The following is a 26,276-nucleotide window of genomic DNA, read 5'->3' as shown; positions in this document are numbered from 1 at the left end:
AATGAGCTTAGATTAAGTTATGGAGTTCACAGCAAACAAAATTCAGCTTGCGAACAGAGGCATGTTTGCTTACTGGCTTAAAGAAAAACCTATCAGTCATGGGCAGCCTGTGCTACTTACAACCTGATCAGAAACTGAACCAAATGGAAGCCAAGACAGCACCCTGAGGTTGACAGGCCCAGAAACTGCCTGACCTCTGGTGCTGGCAAGGTCACAATTCATCCTTTTTGATTGCTACTTTGCAGGCCTAACTCTGCCAGAACTCTGCCACAAGTCTTCTGCTGGCATTTGGCTGTGCTTGCTTGCAGACTTACCCCCATGATCTTGGTGTGGCATCTGGCACAGGTAGGGGCAAAGAATTGCTCATAGCAACGCTCACAGTACACACTGTTCTGCTCCTCAACAAAGCCGACGTCAGCCAGGGATGCCTTGCAGTATGCGCAGTAAAATTCCTCAGGATGCCAAGAACGACCCATGGCTACCAGGAAAGGACCCCTGTAAATAGCAGGACAGAAACATTCAAAGGTTGCAAATGCGAAGGACAGGTCTATATAACAACCTTGCATTGCTTTTCTATCTTTTATTTGCTCTGGCTTTCCCCACTGAATCCTGGGAAATGATGGTTTGATGGGGGTCCTGAAAAACCGCCTCCCAGAGGGGAAGTTGTGTCAGTCTGTTGCAACAAAAAGAGTCTTGTTGCACCTTAAAGCAGTGTTTCCCAACCTTTTTTGGGCAAAGGCACACTTGTTTCATGAAAAAAATCTCGAGGCACACCACCATGCCAGATGGGGAAAGGTCACTTTTTACTTATGTAAAAAAAAATAAAAAAATAGTAACAGCATAGAAGGTAATGGTTAGGCTAGCATCCCTCTTCCAAATATGCTAGGTTTTTATTTGCAGGGACTGTTCTACATGGGAAAGCATTCAGCACTGTCATTCTCCCATTTGCCATCTGAATTGGTACTATTCTGGGTCAACTTACTCTGCTGCATGTGTAGATGAAAATGGCACCAAGTGTGGGGGAGGGGGCAGAACAGGTTTCAGATACAGGATATTAAGCATACACGTACTTCAGATTGAACTGGTTGCTTGCTTTGCAAGTTTTCATTTCCCAAATGACTGCCTTGGCAAGCGCAATACCTACCAGGCTCAACGCCGGTCTCGCGCTGCCGCTTCCCGCGCTCTCAAGGACCCGGGAGGAGGAAGGCGTGAAGGCAATCCCGAAGGCGCGAAAACCTCGTGCATGCGCAGGCCTTCCGCCTGCGACAGCCCAGTAGGCCAGCCGAAGCGAGCGGCGATGGGATGTGGGAGGGAGCTCGCTCGCCGCCCCGCGTGTGCCTATGTGGGGCACGTTACAGCCCCGTGACGTCAGCGCCACGCAAGCAGCCAGGCAGGCAGACGGCGAGAGCCCCGCGCTGGGCGGCCTCTCCTCGCCGCCACCGCCCCGCCTCTCGCCGCCCGACTCGCCCGCCTCCCTCCCACGGCACACCAGGCAACGTCTCGCGGCACACTAGTGTGCCACGGAACACCGGTTGGGAAACACTGCCTTAAAGGCTAATATATTTATTATGGCATAAGTTTCAGCAAAGCACAAGACTTCTGTTTGGTGGTCTGGCTCTAGGGGCACCAACGGAAGGAAGAGCATCTACACACATGGAGATTGCACTACTTTTCCATTCTCTCGAAAAAGTCAGACTTCCTGCAACCTAAGAAAAGACAGAAGAACCACAGGGAAAACGCAGGACGACAATGTCTGGGTGATGGTGCCATGTAGGTAAAGGTAAAGGGACCCCTGACCATTAGGTCCAGTCGTGACCGACTTTGGGGTTGCAGTGCTCATCTCGCTTTATTGGCTGAGAGAGCCGGCATACAGCTTCCAGGTCATGTGGCCAGCATGACTAAGCTGCTTCTGGAGAACCAGAGCAGTGCACGAAAACCTTCCCTCCGGAGCGGTACCTATTTATCTACTTGCACTGGTGTGCTTTTGAACTGCTAGGTGGGCAGGAGCAGGGACCGAGCAATGGGAGCTCACCCCGTCGCAGGGATTTGAACCGCTGACCTTCTGATTGGCAAGTCCTAGGCTCTGTGGTTTAATCCACAGCGCCACCCATGTCGGCGATGGTGCCATGTAGATGCCCCTTAAAAAGTGAGTGAACGCATGGCAGTTTCACGCTAGATACTTGGAGCAGGAAAACCCTAAGGCACCACAACAGCCTTTGCTCAGAATTGTCTGTTAAAATATTGCAAACATCTCTCCCAAACTACGATTCATAAAAGCCATTGCAAAGAAGGGATCACTTCTAAGTTCAAATCTGTAACGTAGAAATGCCCCAAGCTGAAAAATCTGAATGACGCTGACCTAGTGTTGCTATCAGGAGAATTAGATAAAGTAGGCATAATTAAATATGCTGTTTCTTTATATTCAGCCTTGGATAAGAACAGTTTGTACTCTCAACCAGATAAGTAGAAATGACACCTTGCGACATAATTCAAGTGCCCTGCATATGCTTCCACTGTCGTTAGTGATTCTTAAGTGCATATAAGTACCTAGTTTTGAATGCATACCAGCTCTGAAGAGCACATAAGAACATGGCAGATGGTGATATATTCCTACTGAGTAAAGACAATGCATAGATAGTCTTATTTCCCAAAAGTGCTAATAATAATTGTTTGGTTCTCTACCATGCTGGCAGGCTGCTAGATACAAAAGCCTGGGAGAAATTCTACTCCAGTATGGCCTATACCAGGGGTCAGCAAACTTTTTTAGCAGGGGGCTGGCCCACTGTTCCTCAGACCTTGGGGGGGGGCGGACTATATTGGGGGGGGAGAACAAATTCCTATGTCCCACAAATAACCCAGAGATACATTTTAAATAAAAGGACACATTCTACTCATGTAAAAACACGCTGATTCCTGGACCATCTGCGGGCCGGATTTAGAAGGTGATTGGGCCAGATCCGGCCCCCGGGCCTTAGTTTGCCTACCCATGGCCTATACGAATTATTATTATTATTTCAATGGCTTCAGCGTGGTCTCCTTTGCAAGGTAAGGAGACTAGTAGCAGCAGCAGCAGCAGCATGAGAAAGGTGATCAATTCCATGGATCACCTTAACAGAGAAGATGTTGCCTGCATTGTGCATAGAGCTTAGCTTTGGGCAAAATCCAATCAAAATCCCATTGCAACAGTGTGCCCCAAGGCCAAATTTAATCAGAGTGACTAACACCAATTGCTTCTGCAGAAGACAATCTTATCAGGGTGGGGAGCATCCTGACCATAAATGCAGAGTGAAAAGAGGCATAGGAAATTAAAGGCTGTCTAGGAAGGAAGGACACCCTCCCCCAAAAGGTCTAAAAACTGGGCTTCTAAGACCACTTCCAGTTTCCTTTGTATGGTACCACTCTTGCTGCTGGGTCACTTTGCTGCTGAAAATCCCTCCTGCTGACAGCCAGAATCCAGGGTTCCTCCACTTTTCCTTCACTGCCTCTGGTTTTTGCACCTCTTGGTCCCTGCTTGCTGCTAAGGGTTCAGAAGTCCTTTTCAGGGCTCTCCTTCGGGGCTTGTCCACACGCCCCCTTGTCCCATGCCTATAAAGCATGTGCCCGAGTGGTTTTCTGCTTGTGTCACGCTTTCTAGGCATGGGTCCAAGCAGTTTTGCCTTTGCCCCACCGCTATCCCCAAGGAAACCTCCTATTTAGTGCTAAATCAGAGCAGACACCACTCTGGAGAAAATCTGATTGATGCTTGCTCCAATTCAGCAGTAAATAGCAGGTTTTCCAGGGGGGGGGGGAGTGTGGACGAGCCCTGTTTCTGCTCCTCCAGGGTCCTGCTTGCTGAAGCAGAGACCCTTGTTCAAAAGTCCTTTTCAAGGCTGCTTTCCTTCTTCATCCTTCAGTGCACCCCAGTTTTGCTGCTCATCAGGGTGGGAAAGCTAGATTTATACAGTCGTACCTCGGAAGTCGAGCGGAATCCGTTCCAGAAGTCCGTTTGGCTTCCAAAATGTTCAGAAACCAAGGCGCGGCTTCCGATTGGCTGCAGGAAGCCCCTGCACGTAGGACGTCCAGGTTTCAAAAAACGTTCGCAAACCGGAACACTCACTTCCGGGTTTGCGGCGTTTGGGAGCCAAAAGTCTGACTCACAAGGCGTTCGACTTCCGAGGTACGACTGTGCTGTCTTCCGGAGATCCTTCCACTACAGATTGTAGCTGCCACACCGGCTCCATCTTCGTATCTCTACCTGACTGTATGTTCAAGAAGTATTTTAGCTCTTCCTTGTCAGCCTTCCACAAAGCTTGTGTTGGCTGCATGTAGCCAAGGCCTAGTTTGTGAGTCCAGGGAGAAATAGCAGTGTCGCAGCTGCAGCAGCAGCAGCAGCAGCAGCAGCAGCAGCAGCAACAACAACAACAACACATCTTTCCTCCTTTCTTAAGGGCCAAAGCCCTGCTCAACCCCACTGGTCTAAATTGCTCTGCGATGTGATGCTTTCCCATTCCCCCTCCCTCAGAAGAGTCCCACTGGCATACCTGATGATGCTATTACAGTGTCCGCACAGCGGAGTCCGGCTGCTGGCTGGGAAGCGCTCAGCCCTCTGAATTGTTCCCCGGGCAACTGCCGGAGCCTGGGAAGAGGCCGGGATGGAAGGAGGCGGGTACGTAGGGGCCGAGGCTGGCGGGGGTGGCACCGGAGCCCCCCGTGGCAGGATATGCTTGGTGACAGTGGTGGTGCTTTTCCCCGGAGCAAACTTCTGGGAGAAGGAGTCGTCCGTGATCCAGGGAGGACGGCTTGAAGGCTCCGCTTGGCTTGGAGCTTGGGTGTGTACAGGCACTGGGGCTGGCGCCGGAGCTGCTGTTAAGGAAAGGAAAGAGTGTTCACCCAGCTGCCTTTATTTTCGCTATTGCAAGCCGCGGTATTGACCAGAACCTCCTTCAAGCCACAACGGCCTCAGGTGACCTCAACTGCCGCCCAGCCCATTATCACAAATCAAGTGCTGCGCAGCTGATCCAAGGATATCAGATAAGCCCCTGTCTCTGGAGCCAAATCAACAATTAAAGCCACTGCCGAGTCTCGGTTTGGCCATGATTATCAAGGTCACCTACAGTAACATTGCAGCAGCAGCAGCAAGGTTTTATTCAGGGAGGATGGAGGGAGTTAATACATCCAGTGCATTTGGATAAAAGGCAGCATGCGACTGATATATATGCAAAACCTGAAGGACTTTTCTTATCCACTGCAGCAAAATATGGAAAGTCCTTGGGTTGGTGGTGGCCTATGGTGCAGTCAGAAGTTAAGACCCACTGTTTCAAGGGGGCTTAATTCAGGTAGGTGGGCAAATGTGTGCGCAGTCTCCTGGTTAGGGTGAAGGCGGAACCTCAGCCAGCCCCTGCCTTCCTGGCTCCTTATTTATATCCAGTCTAGAGTATGGCATTGGCTGTTTTGCTTCCTCCTCCTCCTCAACTCTCAATGTTGTCATTATACAACTAGGTAGGGAGGAGGATGGGGGCAAAAGCTTGGATCTGCCTGGCATTGGCTCTGGCGCCACCTACTGGAGGTCTCCCTGTCTTCCACCCAACCAGTTCCAATAGGTGCCAGCCAGCACTGTAGAAAACACACACAAAAAACAACACCTTGGCCAACTGTAATTGAAAAAGGGTGCCAGACATGGGCATAGCCAGGCTTTTTGTTGGGGGGGCAGGCTTTTGCTAGGGGACAGAACCTCAGATTTGTATTGCTTTGTATTTATTTTTACTGGTTTTGGGGGGGCAGCAGTCTCCCCTGTCTCCCCCCACTTGGCTATGTGCATGGTGCCAGCAGCTTTAATCCAATTTGATTCCTCTCAACCGGGCAGAAGCTTTGTGTTCCTGTGCAACCAACAAAACAGCAACTATTTTCTTCCTTCAGAAAGAAACGTGTCTGGGCAAATTCCCCAGAAAGACAGGCTTGCAACTCAGTTCTCATGCATTGCACTGCATAGTTCTTTTGAATGGAGGACAGCTGCAGGGACTCCCCATTCCCCCCCACCCAGGAATGGAAAGTATTTTTGTCTCCATCATAACGCTGTTTCCTGACTCTTACCTCCTCCCCTTAACGTCCCTCTCTACTTCTATTAAAAGCTTTGGGGCTTGCCTTTCTTCCTGAAATGCACTGCCTCCAACCCGACCTCCCTGCTCCCCCTCCCCCCATTTGTTGCTGGTTCCCTTCCAAGACTGCTCACTTTTCCAAAGTGTGAGCTTGATCTGATCTGCTGGCCACAGCTAAATTCCCTAGTACTTCTTGACGCACAGCTGTGGTATTGTTTGGTGGCTTCCTGACCTCTCCCCTCCCTCCCTCCCTCCCTCCCTCCCTCCCTCCCTCCCTCCCTCCCTCCTACATCCATACATACATCCATTCACACTGATCCATAGGGTCCCTCCTGAAATCCAGCTGCCTTTTGAGAATACCCCCATTGTGCTGGGCTCTAATATTATGCTCCGCCTTAGGTATAATGCCTCCATTCACAAACAGCTGTAATGCCCAGGGCGTAAAATAGGCAGCAGCAATTAACCCTTTGCAGGCACCAAGGAATCAGGATATCTTCCTCCCTTCCACTCCATAAAAACATAGGAAGCTGCCTTAAACCGAGTCAGCCCTTGGATCCATCTGCAACTATGGGAACTAGCAGAGGCCCTGAAGGGTTTTGGACAAGGGACTCTGCCAGCCTTACCTGGCGCAGACATTCTATGAATGAACCCTTCCCCCATCTATTGGTTAGCCATGCTTTCATTCTCCTTGCACTCTTGCCAGATAGGCATGTGCTTTTATGGGGTGCATTGAACTACGGCCACAGCAGTTCAGTTGCGTTCTGACAACTCACTCCTGGCTGTGCAAACCAAGAGAGCTCAGCTATAGGATCAGCAGATGCCTGTGATGTTGTTTCTTACTGGACTGCCCCACTTCAGGTGGGAGATGCCGGCTGGGGTCATTGTTTCCAAATGCAGCCACCCAGTGGTCCCTGGGAAGTTCACAGGGCAGGGCAGCGACAGCTCTCCACTGTTGGTGTCCGTGGCACCTGGTAGGCTGCCCCTGAACATGGAAGTTCTATTTCACTGTCATGGGTAATAGCTGTTGAGATGGACCTATGCTTTGAGAGAATGTGTCTAATCCTTCTCTAACACCATCTAACCCGGGCACCAGGCTTGATTTCAAAAGCTGCCTTCTGATGATCAGCTTGGACCTCTGGGCAAGAGCCACCTGTCCTCTTCTGTGGCAGCCTGCTGAGCTGGGGTGGGGAGGGAGAAGGGGTGTAGCGGGCAGGGAGGAGAGAGAGAAAAAGAAAAAGAGAGAAGGGCTTGTGTGTGTGTGTGTGTGTGTGTGTGTGTGTGTGAGAGAGAGAGAGAGAGAGAGAGAGAGAGAGAATGGGGGTTTTATTAGGAAGGAGAAGGGAGTGAATGTGTGAGTGAGAGAAGGAGAAAGAGGAAGGGAGGAAGGAAGGAAAGATGACAGTGGCCACTTTTTGCTACATTCGAAACATGTTCTTTTCCTCAAAGAATTCTGGGCACTGCAGTTTGTTAAGGGCTGCTGGGAGTTGTAACTGTGTGTGGAGGGAGGGGAGTAAACTACAATGCCCAGAATTCTTTGAGGGAAACCGTGTGTTTTGTATGTGCATTAAAGGCACGGTGTGTACATGTGCCAAGTCCGATTCTTGCTCTGTCAATAACAAGCTTGTTTTAGATAAGCATTCTTGACAGGCACCCAATAAAATCTTGTCTCACACTCTGTTCTTCCTTCTCGCCCATATTTTAAAAACAAAAACCCCTTCTGTTTGGTTTCCCCTCCCCATTTCCCCAGCAGCAACTACAAATATCCCTGCTTCGCAAGCAGGCACCCTCCACCTTAGCTCCAGGCTTCATCTTTTTCATGCAGTAAAGGTAAACAGAGTTTAAAGATATCTGAATCAAATCCCCTGCCCGCCTGCCCCCCATCACAATCACCCTAAGCCCCAGGGCCCTGCTATTTCTGTCTCATGGTATTTATTAAGTCAGTAAAAATTAGAGGGCGATATTTCATCTCTAATTGCCAAGTTCAAAAGCCTCCCACCTCCACGCTCTGTAATTAAACAATGTGATTTTCTTGAGTTGGTAGCGTTCCTGGCTTCCCCTCCTTCCCTCCCTGCCATCACCTCCAAGAATCAGTGCTCACTCATTTGAACATGAAATCATACCTATATCTCATTGTGTCATTTATGTATACACCACAGTGTGGATCCCCTATCACACATTCGACGTCGGGGGTGGAGGGAGGAGCAGGATCATAGCAGCAGCCCCTGCTCTCCCGCCAAGTGTGTTTATTTCAGAGGTGTGCACACAAAGGGTTCCCTTTCCACAACCACAAACCCTGAAAAAGAAAATCAGGGTTCTGGATCCTGTGAAAACACCTCTACGTGCATGCAGAGAGAGAGAGAGAGAGAGAGAGAGAGAGAGAGAGAGAGAGAGTGTGTGTGTGTGTGTGTGTGTGTGTGTAGGTTCTCCCTTGGCCTGTGTACATGCTATGCCTTTAGAGCTCATTTGAAACACATTATTTCCCTCAGTTTCTGGGCACTGGAGTTTACTTTTCACAATTACATTTCCTAGCAACACTTAAACAAACTATGGAGCCCAGAATTCGCTGAAGGAAAGAATGTACTTTGAAAGTAGAACGCAGACCCTCCAAGCGTCCCTATTTTCCAGGGACAGTCATGGATTTACAGAAGCCATCCTGGTTTCTGATTTGATCCTGGAATGTCCCGCTTTTCCTTACGATGACCCTGTTTTCACTGGAGAGATGTTGGAGGGTATGGAGTTATGCGACCCCCAAGTCAAGGAGATAAGTAACTATACAACCTTTAGAAGACAACTGAAGGCAGCCCTGTAGAGGGAAGGTTTTTTAAAAAAATGTTTAATGTTTTATTATGTTTTTATATATGTTGGAATCTGCCCAGAGTGGCCGGGGCAACCCAGTCAGATGGGCAGGATATAAATAAAAGAAAATATTATTATTATTATTATTATTATTATTATTATTATGGAAGAGAACATCCCTATTTTCATCAGAGAAATGTTGGAGGGTATGAGAATGTGCACACAAATATATTTAAAGTGTTTTTTAAAATGAATGTATTTAAAATGGGATGAGGGGTGGGACTATCTAAATGGCACTCCTAGTGCGGGAGAGAGAGCCCAACTTTCAGGCCTAGCCTTGACAAACTTTGGTCATCTGAGTAACTACGCGAGGGGGAGAAGAGATGGCCTCATCACGCCTATCCACATCCTAAGAAAAGGGTTGCCACGTGTCCTCTTTTTCCAGGACACGTCCTGGAAGTTTTCATGGGTATGTAAAATGAGAGCTGTGGGTTAAACCACAGAGCCTAGGACTTGCCGATCAGAAGGTCGGCGGTTCAAATCCCCGCGACGGGGTGAGCTCCCATTGCTCGGTTCCTGCTCCTGCCAACCTAGCAGTTCAAAAGCACGTCAAAGTGCAAGTAGATAAATAGGTACCGCTCCTGCGGGAAGGTAAACGGCATTTCTGTGCGCTGCTCTGGTTCGCCAGAAGCAGCTTAATCATGCTGGCCACATGACCCAGAAGCTGTCTGCGGATAAATGCCGGCTCCCTCGGCCAAGAAAGCGAGATGAGCGCCCCAACTCCAGAGTCGGTCACGACTGGACCTAATGGTCAGGGGTCCCTTTACCTTTACCTTTAAAATGAGAGCCGTCATAGCGATCAACAGTTAAAAGCAGAAGTCGGCAAATGGGTCCTCTTTTTTTGCTCTTCAAAATATGGCAACCCCAATTATTGCATTTTATGTGGCGTATTTTCAAACTCCAAACTAGCCCCACCCACTCAGGCTGGGCATTAAACCAGAAGTGTTATGAAAGGCTTCCTGGGTCAGCTGGCCTCTTGCCTGCGCTATGAGCTCTTCCTTGCTCATGTGTGCTTTTTTGTATTCATTGGTTCACCTCTGACTGCTGCCCCTGGCTCAGTCTTGACAAACCATCACATTGTGGAGCAGACTGCCAGATTCCGTGCAGTAGCTCCTGGTTTTCTGGTTAATGTTTTAACTTGGAGAATAGTGTTGCTATTGACTATGACAAATGCCTTTGTTCTCTGAGCATTCCAAGGCCCAGCAGCCTAAACTTGGCTACACAAGGACCTGTAAGGAACACATTCCTGTATGAAGTGCTCTTGCATAGCAAAGTTTCCTTTAGAGTTAGACCCATTCCACTTTAGCTGCATCTATACATCTATCTCTATCTATCTATCTATCTATCTATCTATCTATCTATCTATCTATCACCTATCTATTTATCATCTATCTGTCATCTATCTTTGAAGAAGGATCTCCTACATTCTAATTATACAGTGCAACCCCTCAGCAAGTTTAGTCAGAAGTAAGCCAACTGTGTTCAGTAGGACTTACTCACAGGTAAGTGGATTTTTTGGCTTAAATATTTTTCTTCTCTTTTATCTACTCCCAGGTAAATTTGCTGAGAACTGCAAAACAGGATGGGTGGTTTTTCTTTCTTTTTTTTTACATATCTAATTTACTTTCAAATTCCCTCACTTCAAAGCATTTCAGACATGGTGGTACCTGGATGGTACTGTCCTCTCGCACGTAACGGCAGCATCTCAGGCTGCCCCCATGCAGAAAAGTCAGTTTGGTTTATACATGTGACAGGATGGCTGGAACGAATTATATTAGGGCTGCAGGTGAGGGAATGCCATTTTTAATGCTCCCCCATGTAAGGAAAAATACCCGATAAATAAAAAGCTAGCAAGTAAGCAAGCAAGCGAGAAAGGTTGTAGTCCAACGTGATCCTGACTGTCCTAGCTTCCTGCTTTCAGTGAGGTTTTAAAAATAAATAGGTAAGAGAACACTTTAAAATATGATCCCCACCTAGGGCCTTAAATGAGGTTCATCTATCCTATTATTATTATTATTTCAGTTTCTAGCGCACCCTCTTTTGATTCACAACCCTAAGGCAGGTTAAAGCACGGCATATTAACAACAATAAAAACACAGTAAGTTAAATGTAACTGCTAAAACACTAACTAAAATTCCAACTCTCTTGTTACAGGCCCTCCAACTGTCCCATTTTTACGGGTGCATCCTGGAATTACAGAAGCCACCCTCGCTTCTGATTCAATCCCAGAGTGTTCTACCATTTCAGCCAAGGGGGACCAAAAGAGTATGGAACCAAAAGACGTGTGTGCTTTGGCTCCACACCTTGCCGCTGCTGGCCGGTGCACACGCACAAGGAAGGCTGCTGCTTCCTGAAATACAGCGCCACTTCCAGAAGTATGCCGCTGTGGCCCTCCTCATGTATTTGTGGCCACAGTGGCGGGTGTGCGGCAGTGTGGGGTGCTGTGCAGTAGTGGGGCATGCACACACTTGAGTTGGCAAGGCAGTGGGTGGGTAAGTTTTGGCAGCGTATTTTGGGGGGCGCAAGGATGCGAGCGGTGCGGTGGCAAAGGGCTAGTCGGGGTGTGTGTGTCCCAGTTTCTTCTTCAGAAATGTTGGAGTGTATGCTATTAACAAGACAGACAATAAGGGGGGGGGGATCACAAGCTCATTTCAAAATGACTCCAGAGTTATTTTTGTTTTAAGTATCCATTTCGGCCTGGCCAGAAATACGCATAGCTACCCACGGAACGAGACCGCCTGCACATCTGCAACCGGAGCCCGTTCAGACAAGTGCAAAGGCTTATGGGATCCTCCCTTCCTTTTCCTGGCAGCTTCTCACACTGTATTGCAAGCAGCTTCTCAAATTCTTCCAAGAAGCTGCTTGCAGTACAGTGGAATTGCTTGTCTTTCCTGACAGCGACCCACCTCCAGGGAAAGGGCTGAAAGGGACTGTCACCTCTTTCTGACAGCATGTCAGGCCCACTCCTGACATCTGAATCTGCTCCAGTCCTGCTGCCTGGGAGCTGAAACAGCAGTCAGTCTGTAGATTGCTCAGCGTTCTGACAAAACTAGAAAAAGAACTAGGGCATTCTGCCACCTTGTGACTGGATTCGGAAACGGCAACCTGCAATCCTACGACAGATTTCTGAAAAAGCGATTAGGTTCCCCAAAGCACGCTGAGGGTGTCTTGTTTTATTTTAAAGTAAACCAAAGGACATCAAACGATTGCTAAGCTATGTAAGAATTCTTACTGGCAATTCGATACCACCAAGGAGCCACAGCAATCATTTGAAGTGAAGCATAAGAGCATTTATATTTCAAGGCAGATTTTCAGCTGTTGCCTGTAAAGCTGCTATTTTTATGTTATTTTCACGTCGCCCCTCTTCCTTTCAAGGAGCTCAAGGTGGCCTTCACAGTTCTCCCCTTCCCCATTTTATCCTCACCATGACCATGTGAGATAGGTTATACTACTATAGGGTTACCAGACGTCCCCGGTTCCCGGATCCAGTCCCTGGATTTGTAAATCTGTCCCCGGGAAACATGGCAGTGGCAGCCTCAGCAGCCCGTAGCCAGCCTGGTAGCGCAGTTGGCTCTGGCTGGCTTCAGGAGCTGCTCGCTGCCGTGGCACCCGCCATTTCCCTTGCACTACGGCAGCAAGCAGCTCCTGAAGCCAGCCAGAGCCAACTGCGCTACCAGGCTGGCTACAGGCTGCTGAGGCTGCCACTGCCACGTTTCCCAGGGACATTCCGGGGACGGAATTTGTCCGGGGACAGATTTGCACTACCAGGCTGGCCTCTCCTGGGCAATGGTCGCCCGCCCGTGACTCTCCTGATCTGTCAAAACAAAGGGGAAGGGGATCGGGGAAGGCTCAGGAGTTACGGGTAGGCGGCGCACTGTTGCCCAGTTTTTAATAAAACTCTGCGCATTTATGTTTCACAGGGTGCGAAAGAAGGGCTTTGCATCTTTATACAATATGCATGTGTGCTTGGGCCCAGGGTCTTTTGCCTTACCATCCAACACTACTGACTCCCTGTTGCTACTCAGCTTCAAAAAAAAAAAAAAAAAAAAAAAAAAAAAGGGTCCCCGGATTCATTGAAAAAAATCTGGTAACCATATACTACTAGAACGTGACTGGCCCATGTTTGCACAGTTTGCATTGTGGTGGAGTGGGAGTTGAACCTGGGTCTGCCCACAGTCCAACGCTCTAATCACTGGCTGTCTCTATTAGTGGAACCGATGTCCTGTAGGCACAAAAATGGGAGGGGGGGGAGTGAAGGACTAGGCAGCCTTTCTCAACCTTGGGTCCCCAGATGTTCTTGAACTACAACTCCCATCATCCCTGACCACTGGTCATGCTGGCTAGGAATGATGGGAGTTGTAGTCCAACAACATCTGGGGACCCAAGGTTGAGAAAGGCTGGACTAGAGGGATATGGGCAAGACACCCAGGATGTGAAGAACCTCCTCCCAACCCTGTCAACAGGGCAAGGCAAGGCAACAGCAACATTCCCTGGCTGTTCTTTCTGAGCTCCTGATAATCAAATAAAATAATAATAATAATAATAATAATAATAATAATAATAATAATAATAATGTATTACATTTGTATACCACCCTTCATCCAAAAAGAGTTCTGGCACCTCTTTTTCTAGAAAAATAGCACTGAAAATGGGAATGCAAAATACTTAATAATAAAAAAAAAACAATTTCACCTGTCTGCTTCCAAAGGAGAGCCAAAAACAAGGCCCATTTCATTGGCTTGGCTCAGACCAATTGCCATTTGGCTCCTCCTTCCCAGAACTGTCTGCCTCAGTAAACCTGGTCATTTCCCCAGTTTTGAAACATGTTGTATGAATTTGTACTGAATGTTCTTATTTTCCTCATTCCTCCCCCGCCCCCACTTTTATACCATGCTTATTTGCCATTATTTTAAACTGCAAATGACCTTGGCTGCATCGGTAGAAAGGCAGCAGATAGACATAGTAAACAAAAATGACAGAAAATGTGAGTTGTGGACCAGTCAAGTACCTGACTCACTATGTCGATAATGGCTTCTAAGCAAGCTCTCTACCAGTGTTTCTCAAATTTGGGTCTCTAGTTAGTTTTAGACTACAATTCCCATCATTCCTGACCACTGGTCCTGTTAGCTAGGAATGATGGGAGTTGTAGTCCAAAAACAGCGGGAGACCCAAGTTTGGGAAACACTGCTCTGTAGTATCTGATGTAGCAAAAGGCAGCCCCTTGTGTTAGCAGTCCGAAGTCTCCTTACCTGGCTGATAGACCGAAGGCCTGATGCTGGCAGTGGTGACAACTCTGGGCTTTGAGGCAGGAGCCGGGGCTTCGCTGTAGCCTGGGTAAGGAGCAGGGCTGTGGGAAGCTGGAGCTGATGTGTAAGATTGGCCTGGGCCTCTAAAACCAAAGCAAAGCTGTGAGCAATTCATGCATATATACCACAGGATTAAGACCGATGAAGCATCTGTTGAATGGTGGCTTCCATAGAACGTTGTGAGAGCCTACCAGAAAGTTCTGGAGGCAAGGATGGAGAGATTGTTACCTTAAAACTCAGTACAGCCAGCATGTACTTCTAATGCTGGTGTTTTAAAAGACTGGGTTGAAAACATATTTAATAAAGGAGAGGCATTAGGTTGCTCTTAGTACATCTGCAAAACATTACATTGGAGAACTCTTAGGGGTGCTAAATATGGCTAGCCCCATAGAAAAAGGTGAGATTTCAACAGGGAAAATGGTTCATTGCTTCAGATTCCAGGGAAGATGGGTAAAGGTGGGGTGCATTTCATAGAATCATGGAAGGGACCCAAACGGTCATCTAGTCCAATCCCTGCAATGCAGGAATCTTTTGCCCAATGTGGGGCTCGAACCCATGACCCTGACATTGAGAGTCTCATGCTCTACCAACTGAGCTTGCCTTGTGACTGTTCTTGCCGGTTCACTGACTTGGGAATGTCATGTATGGTGCACATGGGAGACGGTGATTTAAAGTAAGTTACAAGAGAGTTTCTTAAAGTGGAGTGGGGGGAGCCATTTCAACTGAACTCATTTCAGTGGGAACAGTGAAGCCACCAAGGAAGATCTAGAGTAGCCATCTCCTTCCTGGTGTCAAATTGTTGTTGTTGTTGTTGTTGTTAGTACCCTACCCATCTGGCTGGGTTTCCCCAGCTGCTCTGGGAGGCTCCCAACAGAATATTAAAAGCACGATAAAACATCAAACATTAAAAACTTCCCTATACAGGGCTGCCTTCAGATGTCTTCTAAATGTCAGATAGTTGTTTATTTCCTTGACATCTGATGGGAAGGCATTCCACATGGAGGGTGCCACTACCAAGAAGGCCCTCTGCCTGGTTCCCTGTAACCTCACTTCTTGCAGTGAGGGAACACCCAGAAGGCCCTCAGCACTGGACCTCAGTGTCCGGACTGAACAATGGGGGTGGAGGTGCTGCTTCAGGTATACTGGGCCGAGGCCGTTTAGGCTGCACCCGACTCCAGCAGTTTGGTCAGGGAATGTCAGGCTACATCCTGCTGCAGTTGCACTTTGCTCAGATTGAAGACATTGGCAGGCTCCCTTTCAGAGTGGAAGTAAAGGATGTTTCTGACCAAGAGACCTTGAAGCTATCCTCTCTTTTTGCACGGGGGATGGGGGTGGGGTGGCAACTGGATGAGAAGCAGTACCTGGCAGACTTCAGATCAACAACTAACAAGGTATTGCACTTAGTATAAAGGTGGGCAGCTTCTGTAGTCACTGCCAGGGCCATTTAGTTGTCCAGACAGGGGTCAAAAGGGCAGTTTGTTACACAACCGAACCTCTACACAGGTAAATAGACTCATTTTTTATTAAACCACCCTCAGAGCCGTCTAGCTGTAAGGGTGTCATATATTGCTTGATTACATAGTGTAATTAAAAAAAATTTTTTTTAGTGTAATAAATTAGGTCACAGTGTACAGTCGTACCTTGGAAGTCAAACAGCTTAGTTCCCAAACGTTTTGGCTCCCGAATGTCGCAAACCCGGAAGTGACTGTTCCAGTTTGCAAACTACTTTTCAAAGCCAAATGTCTGACCGGGCTTCCATGGCTTCCTGCAGCCAATCAGAAGCCGCACTTTGGTTTTCAAGCGTTTTGGAAGTCAAACGGTCTTCCGGAATGGATTCTGTTTGACTTCCAAGGTACGACTGCACTGTTTATATAGGAAATGTACATTTCCTCAAGAAAGTTAAAAAGGGAGAAAAACGGTGTTATACAAAGACAAAAACTCTCAGCATCACAATTCATATAATAAAAAAGATAACATCCAGCAACACAGCCAAAATAGGAATGCGGATTAGAATTTGCAGTGACGAAGAGGCTCCTGAAAGAGAGAGAGAGAGAGAGAAAGAAAAGCCCGCTGCTTCATTAATATAAAAGGTTTTATAGCAAAGTTAGGTCAGCTGTAGGAAGGTATCAGTTGGCATTTCTGCTGGAGAAAGTTAAAACGTTGATGAGGGACTGTGGTTTTTTTTTTGAAGAGAACAGTTTAGATACTGGTGACAGTTTCAAAGAACAGCTCAGCAACACTGAAAGCAACTGTGATTGCATCTGTGGCAGATTGCAGCAGGTTTAGACAGCATGTACAGTTGGAAACTATTAGTTGTCAGAGAAAAGGAAAACCACTGCTGAGAATGAGAAAATTATTTAGATTAATGCTTTGCTAACCATCAACTGGCAAACGGAAAGCAGCGCACTAATTGATTAGCATCTGCGTAAAGGCGGCGCACTTTATACCTCTTTTTGGACTGGCAGGTGATGGAAGTAGAAGACTGGTGACTGACGCTAAATAAAAAAAAAGACAAAAGTTGGTGTGTTTTTTTTAATGCAATGGAAAACAGGTTCGAAATTTGGAATAATCTGAGAGAACTGGGCAAGTCTGACTGTGCATGGTTTCCAGGTTAAAAAAAAAAAAAGCGCAAGGTTTGTTAAGGATGTCAATATTGTAAAAAAAGATTAAAGTTTCTTAAATTCATGATTCCCTTTCCACAGGAGTATGTTTAACTGATGCTGAGTCAAAACCTATTTAGTACACTCAGTCTCAGGAAGTCCATTAAAGCCTTGCATTTAAAGCCAATTGATTATTAGCCCACATGGGTGTTCTCATTTTTCTGTTTCAGGACTGTTAAGCAGTGCTCCCCCCCCCAAAAAAAAATGTTTAGGGGCACTTTCATTTTGACTCAAGAAAATCACCATTTTATAGTTCAAATTGGGAAAAATAAATAAAGTAAATGGACAAAAGTACAAAGATTCACAAAATGTTTAGGGGCATGCGTACCCCACCGTACCCCCAGAAAAAAAGCACTGCTGTTTAGTATCATCTTTTAGTAAATGTCAGAAGACAAAAGTATTGCTTTGTTACTATGACTGAACGCCTGACATTACAAGGGAAAAAGAGAACATGTGGGGTCAAGATTAGAATGATTATGAATGATTCAACTAGAGAAAGGCCCTAGCTGCTACAGCGCTATTATTTGGCTCTCTGAAACACTCGAATGCAGTGTTTCCCAAACTTGGGTCTCTAGTTGTTTTTGGACTACAACTCCCATCATCCCTAGCTAACAGGACAATGGATGGTGGGAAGTGTAGTCCAAAACAGCTGGAAATCCAAGTCTGTGAATCCAAATCTTATAGCTCAGGACATATCATGGCTGTTCCCTTACTGTGCAACAGGGGAGCAGGATCCAGATGTCAGGTGTGAGATCAACAGGACAGGAGAACTTTATTAGAAAGTAGTTCACACGGCCTTTGGTGTGTGGCCTGAGACAGCTTCTTTTCCATCCAGACTCAAAATGTGCTTGTGGTGAATGTGGGGCGGGCCAAGCAACATGGTCGGGTCTTCTCCTGCACCTCCCACCTGGCGACTACATTGTTTCCCCCTGTTTGTGGCCAGACCCAGCTGAAGTCCTGCTTGATACAGCAGGTGGAAGAGAAGGCCGGAAGGGAAGTTCTGTGTGTGGAATGGTGTTTCACTGACTGGCAGCAGCTCTCCAGGGTTTCAGACAGGGGACATGTCAAACCCCACTTATGGAATGAACCTGAGACCTTCTTCATGCAAGCCCTTCTCTCATAGGTTTGCTGTGAACACTACCTGAGCACTATTCCTTTGCCAGGGCTATAGGGAAAAACATACATATTCACAATCCTCGTAGGCACCAGCTGCTTTTAAATTAACAATTTCTTGCTGGAACTGCCATGCAATATATCCCTCATACCTCACCAATTGCTGTTATTTCAGTTATCCGCCTTGGAAGCAGATAACACTGAAGTTACAAAATATATATTTTTTTAAACCCCCAAATGGATTTCTTCCACTTATATTCCACTTTTACAAAAATCTCCTGTCCTGGTTACTTAATGGGTCAGTGCCCACTTATTTTCAACAGCTCTGTGTTTTCCCACAGCATCTGTTGAACTTGGGGAGAAAGAGAATTTCAAGCCCCTCTGATTTGTTTTGCTGCTCTGGATCTAAATTGCTTTCAAATAATTTTTCCTTGCTCACAGAAATGTCTATTCCAAGCCAACGAGGCCTGTCCTACACATATATATACTGTATTTTTTGCTCTATAAGACACACTTTTCCCCTCCTAAAAAGTAAGGGGAAATGTGTGTGCATCTTATGGAACAAATGCAGGCTGCGCAGCTATCCCAGAAGCCAGAACAGTAAGAGGGATCGCTGCGCAGCGATCCCTCTTGCTGTTCTGGCTTCTGTCTTCGCCGTGCGAAGCCTCTTCAGGGCAGGGGGAGCCTTCATCCTGCTGCCCTGAAGAGGCTTCACGTGGCTATCCCAGAAGCCAGAACAGCAAGAGGGATCACTGCACAGCGATCCCTCTTGCTGTTCTGGCTTCTGGGATTCAGAATATTTTTTTTTCTTGTTTGCCTGCTCCAAAAACTAGGTGCGTCTTATGGTCTGGTGTGTCTTATAGAGCAAAAAATATGGTAATTTAGTTACCTGTTTTGGTTTTGCTGATTTTATCTGTGTGTTTTTTGATGATCGTTCTGGGTATATATTTTTAATCCGTTTTGTGGATTTTAAATGTGTTTCAACCAAGGTTTTAATACGTACTATGCTCAGAATGCGCTTTGATTTAAGCACTTCATAAATCTTACAGATAATTTGGTAAATAGTTATCTCCCCCCCAGTATCCTCCGTTTTCTTCCTCTCTTCTCCCACTCCTCCCCTCATTCTCTTCCCAACCATGTTACACACATCTAAGCCAACAGGTGAAGCAAACAGGCACAAAGTATTACCTTTGGCAAGAAGACGAGATGGAGTCGTGCACCATGGAAGTGGCCGCGGCTGACGGCAGGGTCATCTGATGAGCGGCACTGTGAGCGGCAGCAGAGGGCTGATTGGCTGAAGCAGGCGGCACAGCAGAAGGGGCGCAGCTGGTAGACACTGGCGCATGCTCAACAGGGGTACTGATCAAAGTTAAATGGGATAAAACAAGGTTGCGTCTTTAAAAGCTGCAAGCCATTTTTTTCTTTTAACAAAGCCAAGACCTGTTTTGCTTGGGCCCAAAAGGTACATACATACATACAAAGAGGTGAGCAAAATCACTGTCAGGTAATTTTGAAGCACGACTTAACACAGTGTTAAGCTTTGGCCACAGTTAGAGCCGAGGCGAAATGATTTGGCGTTCTCGCTGGACTGGGTCCCACAGCCGAATTTCAGCATGGGGGCAAAATAAGGTTAGTGTGAACTGGGCGGTGCACATGGGACGGATCAGCAGCCACCTTTGCTGGGAAAAACGCAGAGACGATATCAGGGACAGGATCACCAAAAGGGTTTTCTGGGGCCAACACCAATTCTACATCCTTGCAGGCCTGTCTACACAAGATCTAGGGAGCAGGGGCACCGACTTGCTGCCCCCCCCACATTAAGAGGGCCAGGCGTCATGTGACCTGTCCCGCCCCCACCCAGCAGGCCAGCCCATCGGTGGCAAGGAGCACAGAGGGTGAAAATTGCCCTCGGGCCCCCCCCACCTGGTTAGCCAGCACTTGTCCATTGGAGGTGGGGGGTGGCAGCCCCCTCAATATTGGGGGTGGGGTGGGCTCAGCCCCCTGTCCAAAAAAATTAGGGGGCTGAAGCCCCTTTTGCCCCCTATAGTTGGCGCCCCTGTTTGGGAGGAAACACGGAGTGCAAAACTTTAGCAAGCTGTTGAAAGCAGCTAACATGTGCAAAGGGGGGTGGGGACTTCTATATGCACAGATAGGTTAGAGCTGGAGCAAATTCAAAAACTCTTCCTTCCCTCACCTCTGCTTCTAACTCCGATACAACCACAGTCAGATACACGCGTTGCCAGGTGGATATAGGCCCCACACAACAAGCGCATCTCCCTAAATACCCTTTCCCCCACTTGGGCTGTCACCGAATTGCTTCATACGTGTATCAACCAGTTTGTTATGTACTGAGTTGAATAGGATCCAAAATGCAGCAGTCCGACTGGTCCTAGAACAATGCAGCAGTATGATTGGCCCGCAGGAGCCACCCAATCCAGCTCCAGGTGAAAGTGAATCCACAACCTGATTGGCCTACAGGAGAATCCCGGAATTAGCCAATCACGTGCAGCCCATTGTGTAAATAATGTATATAAAGCACATACTTTGGGGGAACTTTCATTCCTCCTCACCACTATGAGCTGAATAAAGAGCATGAAATCCACTCTCGACTCCGAATATATTTCACAGTTCACAAGAACCTTTCTTAAGTCTACATAGTTATGAATGTGCAAATATAATTACATGGAGAATTGTGTGAATGAGCACTGTGATGTAAAGCGGAAGCCCAGTTGCCCTCAACAGAACCTTACAACCTATGCAGACTCCCTCCACTAGCAAACACTCTTCAAGAGGCAGAGTTCGCACATGGTGGTCTCCCTTTGTGGAACTGCACTCATTGCTTACGTGACCCTGTTATGGCACTATGAAGGGTTCTATCTCAGCCATCTCCTGACATGCTCATTTTCTATATGCAGGGAGTTTTATTGTTACACGGGGGTGGGTGAGCATTCAAATGTGATTCCCCACCTGCAGTCCAAATGGTGTAGCCTAACAAGGACTTCAGCATGTGATTTTCCTGATTCAGTTTGTACAGTCTGGTTGCATAGTGCTGTGGTGCACATCAAACTCCAACATCAACGATCTGGTGCCCTTGTGTTGGCATTGGGACCTGGCCTTGTTCAGCTCATGACCAGCAAAAACACTCCTGTGCCAGGATCTGACCGCTTCCCCACAATCTAGATTACAACAGATCCACAGATTTCCTTTCGCAGTCTTCTAATGATTGTTTAAGCCCTGAGAGAACCTGAGGAGATATGAGCAGGTTCTCCTGAACTTTGACAGAAACATGGCTTTCTGAAGGTACAAAAATTCAATTAGTGGTCCCTTGACTTGCTCATCCTGCCTGTTTGCTAGCTCTACAACCTCGCCAATGGCCAGGTTTCCTTGTCTGTCATTACTGATCTTCCCATTGAAAGATATCCTGATGGATCTTATGCCACCTTTTCTGGTTTGAATCACTAGTGTGTATTTTTGCCTGTTCACAGATATTTCAGGGTTTGTCTCCCCTCTAAGTTGTTCTGCCCACCAAAACCCCACTATTCTAAAGCGCCACACATTATATTCTACTTCAGAGATGTTATGGGTGCCCCCCTAAATAACAGGAGTTGCTGTTCCATCTTACTGGTTTGCATGGAAAATACAAAAGTAGATATGCCAAACAATTGGGTGGAAGAATATCACGGGCATCAGTTGTGTGTAAACACATCGACCAGGGATGGGGAACCTGTGACCCTCCAGATGTTATAGGACCACAAATCCCAGCTTCCTTGGTCAGCATTAGATGATAGTAAACTTATGCAAACCAAGTCATAGTTAAATGATCATGAGGGCAAACTATTATGATAAACTAAGGTGGTTTAGAGCAGTTGGTTGCACTTAACCAAAATGATTAGTCTTGAAGGGCTATTGGGGGGTGGAATAAACAATAAAATGAGGAGTTGGAAGAAAAAGGAGGGGGAACAGAGATAGGAGGAGGAAGAGAAGAAGGGAGGAAAATTGGGTTTTTGTTTTGTTTTAAGAGACTTGAAGAGTTTTAAAGGTGTTGAGATATCATTCCTAGAGATTGCAAAACTCTCTGAATGAAGGATAAACTGACTGTGCATATACATTGACTTCATTTCTATATATTCCAGTTAGCTGTATCAAATGATTACTTTATCTATTAATTGCGGGAGTGTGTTCCAGCGATGGTGAACCAAAAAAGCTGCAGGGGGAAAAATCAAGTAAGTTATTTACCAACTCTCCTTTCCCTGTTTCACACAAAGGACAATCCCTGTTTCTTACCCAGTATTTCTATGTCAAATGTACACCATGCCATTCTTAACAAAAGTTGTAGAGATGCAGGGCACAGATGTTTCGTAGATTCTGTCTGGATTCTAAGTGCCCACACATGGAAGGAATTCTGTCCACAGCCCAGGACAGAATTTAAACTCTATACCTTGTTGAGCTTGGAAAAACGCTATCAGGATCATCAGTAAGTTATTAACATACATATATAAAACAGTGTGAAAATGCTATTTTGACAGCCCTTCATGTGGTTTTAGAATGATTACTGATGTACCAGAATTCATATGAGCCATTAGATATTATACAGAACACTGTGCAAAAAATTAATATCTTATACCTCACAACAGACCCAAACGTTTGTACTGGCCTTCAAAAGCAGCCTACTATCATATTATGTGACAGTTGCACAACAAAACCTTACATCGGGCCATTGGATGTTTTCATGTTAGCTTCTACCTGTAGATTGGCTGATTCATACATGCACATCAATTGTGGTGATAAGGGCAACATGAATGGATGACCTAGGAGTGTGAATGAACCATCTCAGAGTTAAAATGCAGAATGAACATTCAAAACCACAAAACCTTCCTTCCAACACAATAGTCCACAGCAGAGGCAGTGATGTATCTGAACATGAGTAGCCTGAAATGGTTGGGGTGTGTGGAATGTTATTGGACTCAAATCCTGCTTGTGGGTTTCCCAAAGGCAGCTGGTTGGCCACTGTGAGAACAGGATGCTGGACTGATCCAGCGGGCTCTCCTTACTTTTTGTTGGAATCCATCCACACGGTCAACTGCAAGCCATCGAGTGTTGCGGAAAGAAGTAGTGAGACGTAGTATAAAGCACATGCATGTGTGAACCAGCCAAATCCTCTTGATTGTTCTTCCTATTCCACCAGCTTCTAATAAATCCCATATTTAGAAGGGGGAACTTCAGAGGAAATCCAAGTTTCTTAACATACAACACATACCAGGACAGCGCCACACAGGTGAAAATACAGACACACACACAACTTGTCGGCAGGCTTGATGCCTTCTCATACAGAATTGCACAGTCCAGCACACGTTAAGATGGTGTTTTTTTTTTTAAAAAACTGTGTTTAAAACACACAAAACCCACGCTGAAGCTTTTAAGCACAAAGTAGGGAACACACTGGTAATATGGAGAATAATGACCAGTCATCATGTGTGGTCTTGCAAAAGAGCACATGATGGACACCTGTGGTTATTCTCTGTTAGGAAATGCACAAATGTATACCTGCACCTAGTTCTCAAGTAAAAATCTAAACCTGGTAAAAGTTGCAAGCTCTGTATTGAATGGGAACTTGGATGGAAATGAACATAGTTTGGAAACTAATATGGAAATGTTTTTAATCTTTACAGTTCAGTTCAATGTGTTCTCGGAGGCCCCACTAATTTTAGTAGGATTTACTCCAAAGCACAAGTAGCAAGAAGCTTGAACTAAAACAAATCACAACTTGACTAAATACGGATGGGCAAGCAATTTAGGAAATCATTTAATTCAATAAATTGATATTTCTCCAGGGGTGGCTAACTTGTGGCTCTCTAGCTGTAGTGGGCTCCAACTCCCATTAGCCACAGCCAGGATTAGCCAATGATCAGGATAATGGAAACTCTAGTCCAGCAATATTTGGAGTGCCACATGTTAGCCAACCCTGATGCAGAGATTTTTTTTCTTTACTCGAATTCAGTAATTTCTTGCAAGTGTGGGAATGGTAATACACACCTGGTTCCCAGTCATGGGAACTCTATTCATTTCAGTGGAGAAATCTGATTGTGCATCCCTTTGCACAAATGAAACTGTTATGTACTGAGCTGAATCCTAGAACAATAGGATCCAGAATGCAGCAGTCTGATTCGTCCGCAGGAGCCACCCAATCCAGCTCCAGGTGGAAGTGAATCAGTGACCCGATTAGCCTGCAGGAGCAGCCAATCAGGCTTCTGGAGGAGGTGAATCCGCAACCCGACTGGCCTACAGGAGCAGCCCGGAATTAGCCAATTACACAGGGCCCATTGTGTAAATAATGTATATATAGCTAGACGTTTTGGGAAAAGTTTCATTCATTGCTACTATGAGCTGAATAAAGAGAATGAAATTCACACTCGACTCCGAGTATATTTCAGAAACTGTGCCCTCCGCTAAAGTGAATGGGGGAAATCTCACGCAGGAGCTCCAATTCTGGACCTAATTTCTCTCTGTGGCTAACACAGCCTTGTATTTAAGCATGCACCTTGTAGAAACTGCATGCCAAGAGTGAGTAAGCTAGTGGAGGAGCTGAGAGCTCTGCCCCTCTGAGCAGATTGCAGGAGGAGGGAAGCCCAGGATCAGGAGGAGGGATGCGGCTGCCCACCCCTTCTCTGCCAGCCTACAGCAGGCTAGTAAAACAACTGTAGGCTAGCAACCTCTGTAAGCATATTTACAAAGGCTGGGCCAACACATACTTGTGGAATTGTTTTTTTGAAGCAGAATTAGTTGGGGCAAATTCCCTTTATAAGTGACAGTTGCAGTTATTGTGCAATAATCTGGAGACGTGAAGCTGCTGTAATAATTTATTACAGACAATTATCTGACAGTGAGGTAAGATGTAACATTTAATGTCTCATATTAAATACTGTGTGTGTGTGAGTGTGTGTGTATATAGACTGTATAGAGCAGCCTTTCTCAACCTGTGGGTCCCCAGATATTGTTGGACTACAACTCCCCTCATCTCTAGCTAGCAAGGCCAGAGCTCAGGGATGATGGGAGTTGTAGTCCAACAACATCTGGGGACCCGCAGGTTGAGAACTGATGGTATAGAGAGTCTTTAAATATTGGAATGTTCCATTAGAAGTTAGAAGAGGTTATTACAAAACCCAAAGCAAAGATCCAAACCAGGTAAGTCATGGAGTTGCATGGTGCAGTGTACCTTTGGTTACTGGAGAAAGCAGGAGGGACTGTCTGGCCAGCACTGTGGCAGCTGGCTTCCCTCTGACTTGTACCAGTCCCAAATCTCACGGACCCTTTGGAGGCCATTGCTCTAGCTCTGTCAGTGTTGGCATCTGTGCTGCAAGACTTAGGGCAATGCCAAACACTTGACGTCGCATACTGTGCATCGTGAGCAGTACCTGCAGCGCTGGGCAACAGAGATTACAAGGGTGCATGTGCATAAGAGAGGTCATTGGGTGGGGAATCACATCATCTCCAACTTAAAGAACAACCAAGACTTTGGCTGGGGAGGGACGGGGTTGGAATCAGGCCAAACAAGGAGCTGGCATTTAAAGGCCATAGATCTACATGGCTACTATGTAAATCTACTGTAGGATGCAATGCTTTGAAACGTTTTTGCATCCTGTTGTAAAGCTCTCATGTAGCAGGGAGGAGATGCACACAGAAGCAGATTGCCGTGTGTGCAGGCAAGGCGGGTGCAGTGTGCATCTCAATGCACAACCATATTGCACTGGTCATCCAGCTTCTGCTGGAATGACAGGATGCAACTTTTGATGTGGACTCACATCCGCATTTGGGGCCACTAGTTTTTACGCAGAACTAGTTGCATGGGAGTATAGCTGCCTCAGGGTCACTATTTCCCATGTGTTAAAGAAGAGCATTCAAGGATACAACCCACCCGGCATAATTTCCATAAAAGTCTTCTGAATTTCAAAGGCTTTTGTGAGAGAGAGCTCAACGAGTTGCTCCTTAAAATAGAATAATAATAATGCCAAGATATAATATTAGGTGCCCAAATAAAACTCCTGGATTTCATAATGAAGACTGTGGTTTTTCTGACATTTTTGTTGACATCATAGATACAAAAGCACCTGAAAATATGCCATATTTCCATGGTAAATACATTCTACTAGTGGGAAGAGAAAGAAAGTTACCACTAGCTTTGTTTTACAATCCCTTGTCCAAGAGTGCACATACTGTAGTGCTTAAATGGGTAGATTCTATAGCAGTTCTTATGCTTCCACTTGCTCATG

At 46.4% G+C, this 26,276-nt stretch overlaps 1 protein-coding gene across 13 annotated transcripts in view; it reads right to left on the bottom strand.

Moving 5' to 3' along the window:
• LDB3 (LIM domain binding 3) overlaps positions 1–26,276 on the bottom strand; it is a 155,936-nt gene that overhangs the window by 7,635 nt on the left and 122,025 nt on the right. For 3 of the 13 annotated variants that reach the window (XM_082222384.1, XM_082222386.1, XM_082222376.1), the window contains 5 exons: positions 19,198–19,368; positions 16,684–16,731; positions 14,180–14,319; positions 4,521–4,842; positions 315–495 (listed from right to left, as the gene is read on the bottom strand). In XM_082222384.1, the coding sequence (XP_082078510.1) occupies positions 315–495; positions 4,521–4,842; positions 14,180–14,319; positions 16,684–16,731; positions 19,198–19,368 (862 nt within the window). Of the gene's footprint in view, positions 1–314; positions 496–4,520; positions 4,843–14,179; positions 14,320–16,683; positions 16,732–19,197; positions 19,369–22,753; positions 22,818–25,222; positions 25,430–26,276 lie in introns of those variants that run through there. The other 10 variants (XM_082222374.1, XM_082222382.1, XM_082222375.1 and 7 more) reach the window with 8 other exon arrangements.

Source organism: Podarcis vaucheri (assembly GCF_965113315.1).
Source record: "Podarcis vaucheri genome assembly, chromosome: 5".
Classification (NCBI taxonomy): Eukaryota; Metazoa; Chordata; class Lepidosauria; order Squamata; family Lacertidae; genus Podarcis; species Podarcis vaucheri.
This window is presented reverse-complemented; position numbering and strand designations above follow the sequence as displayed.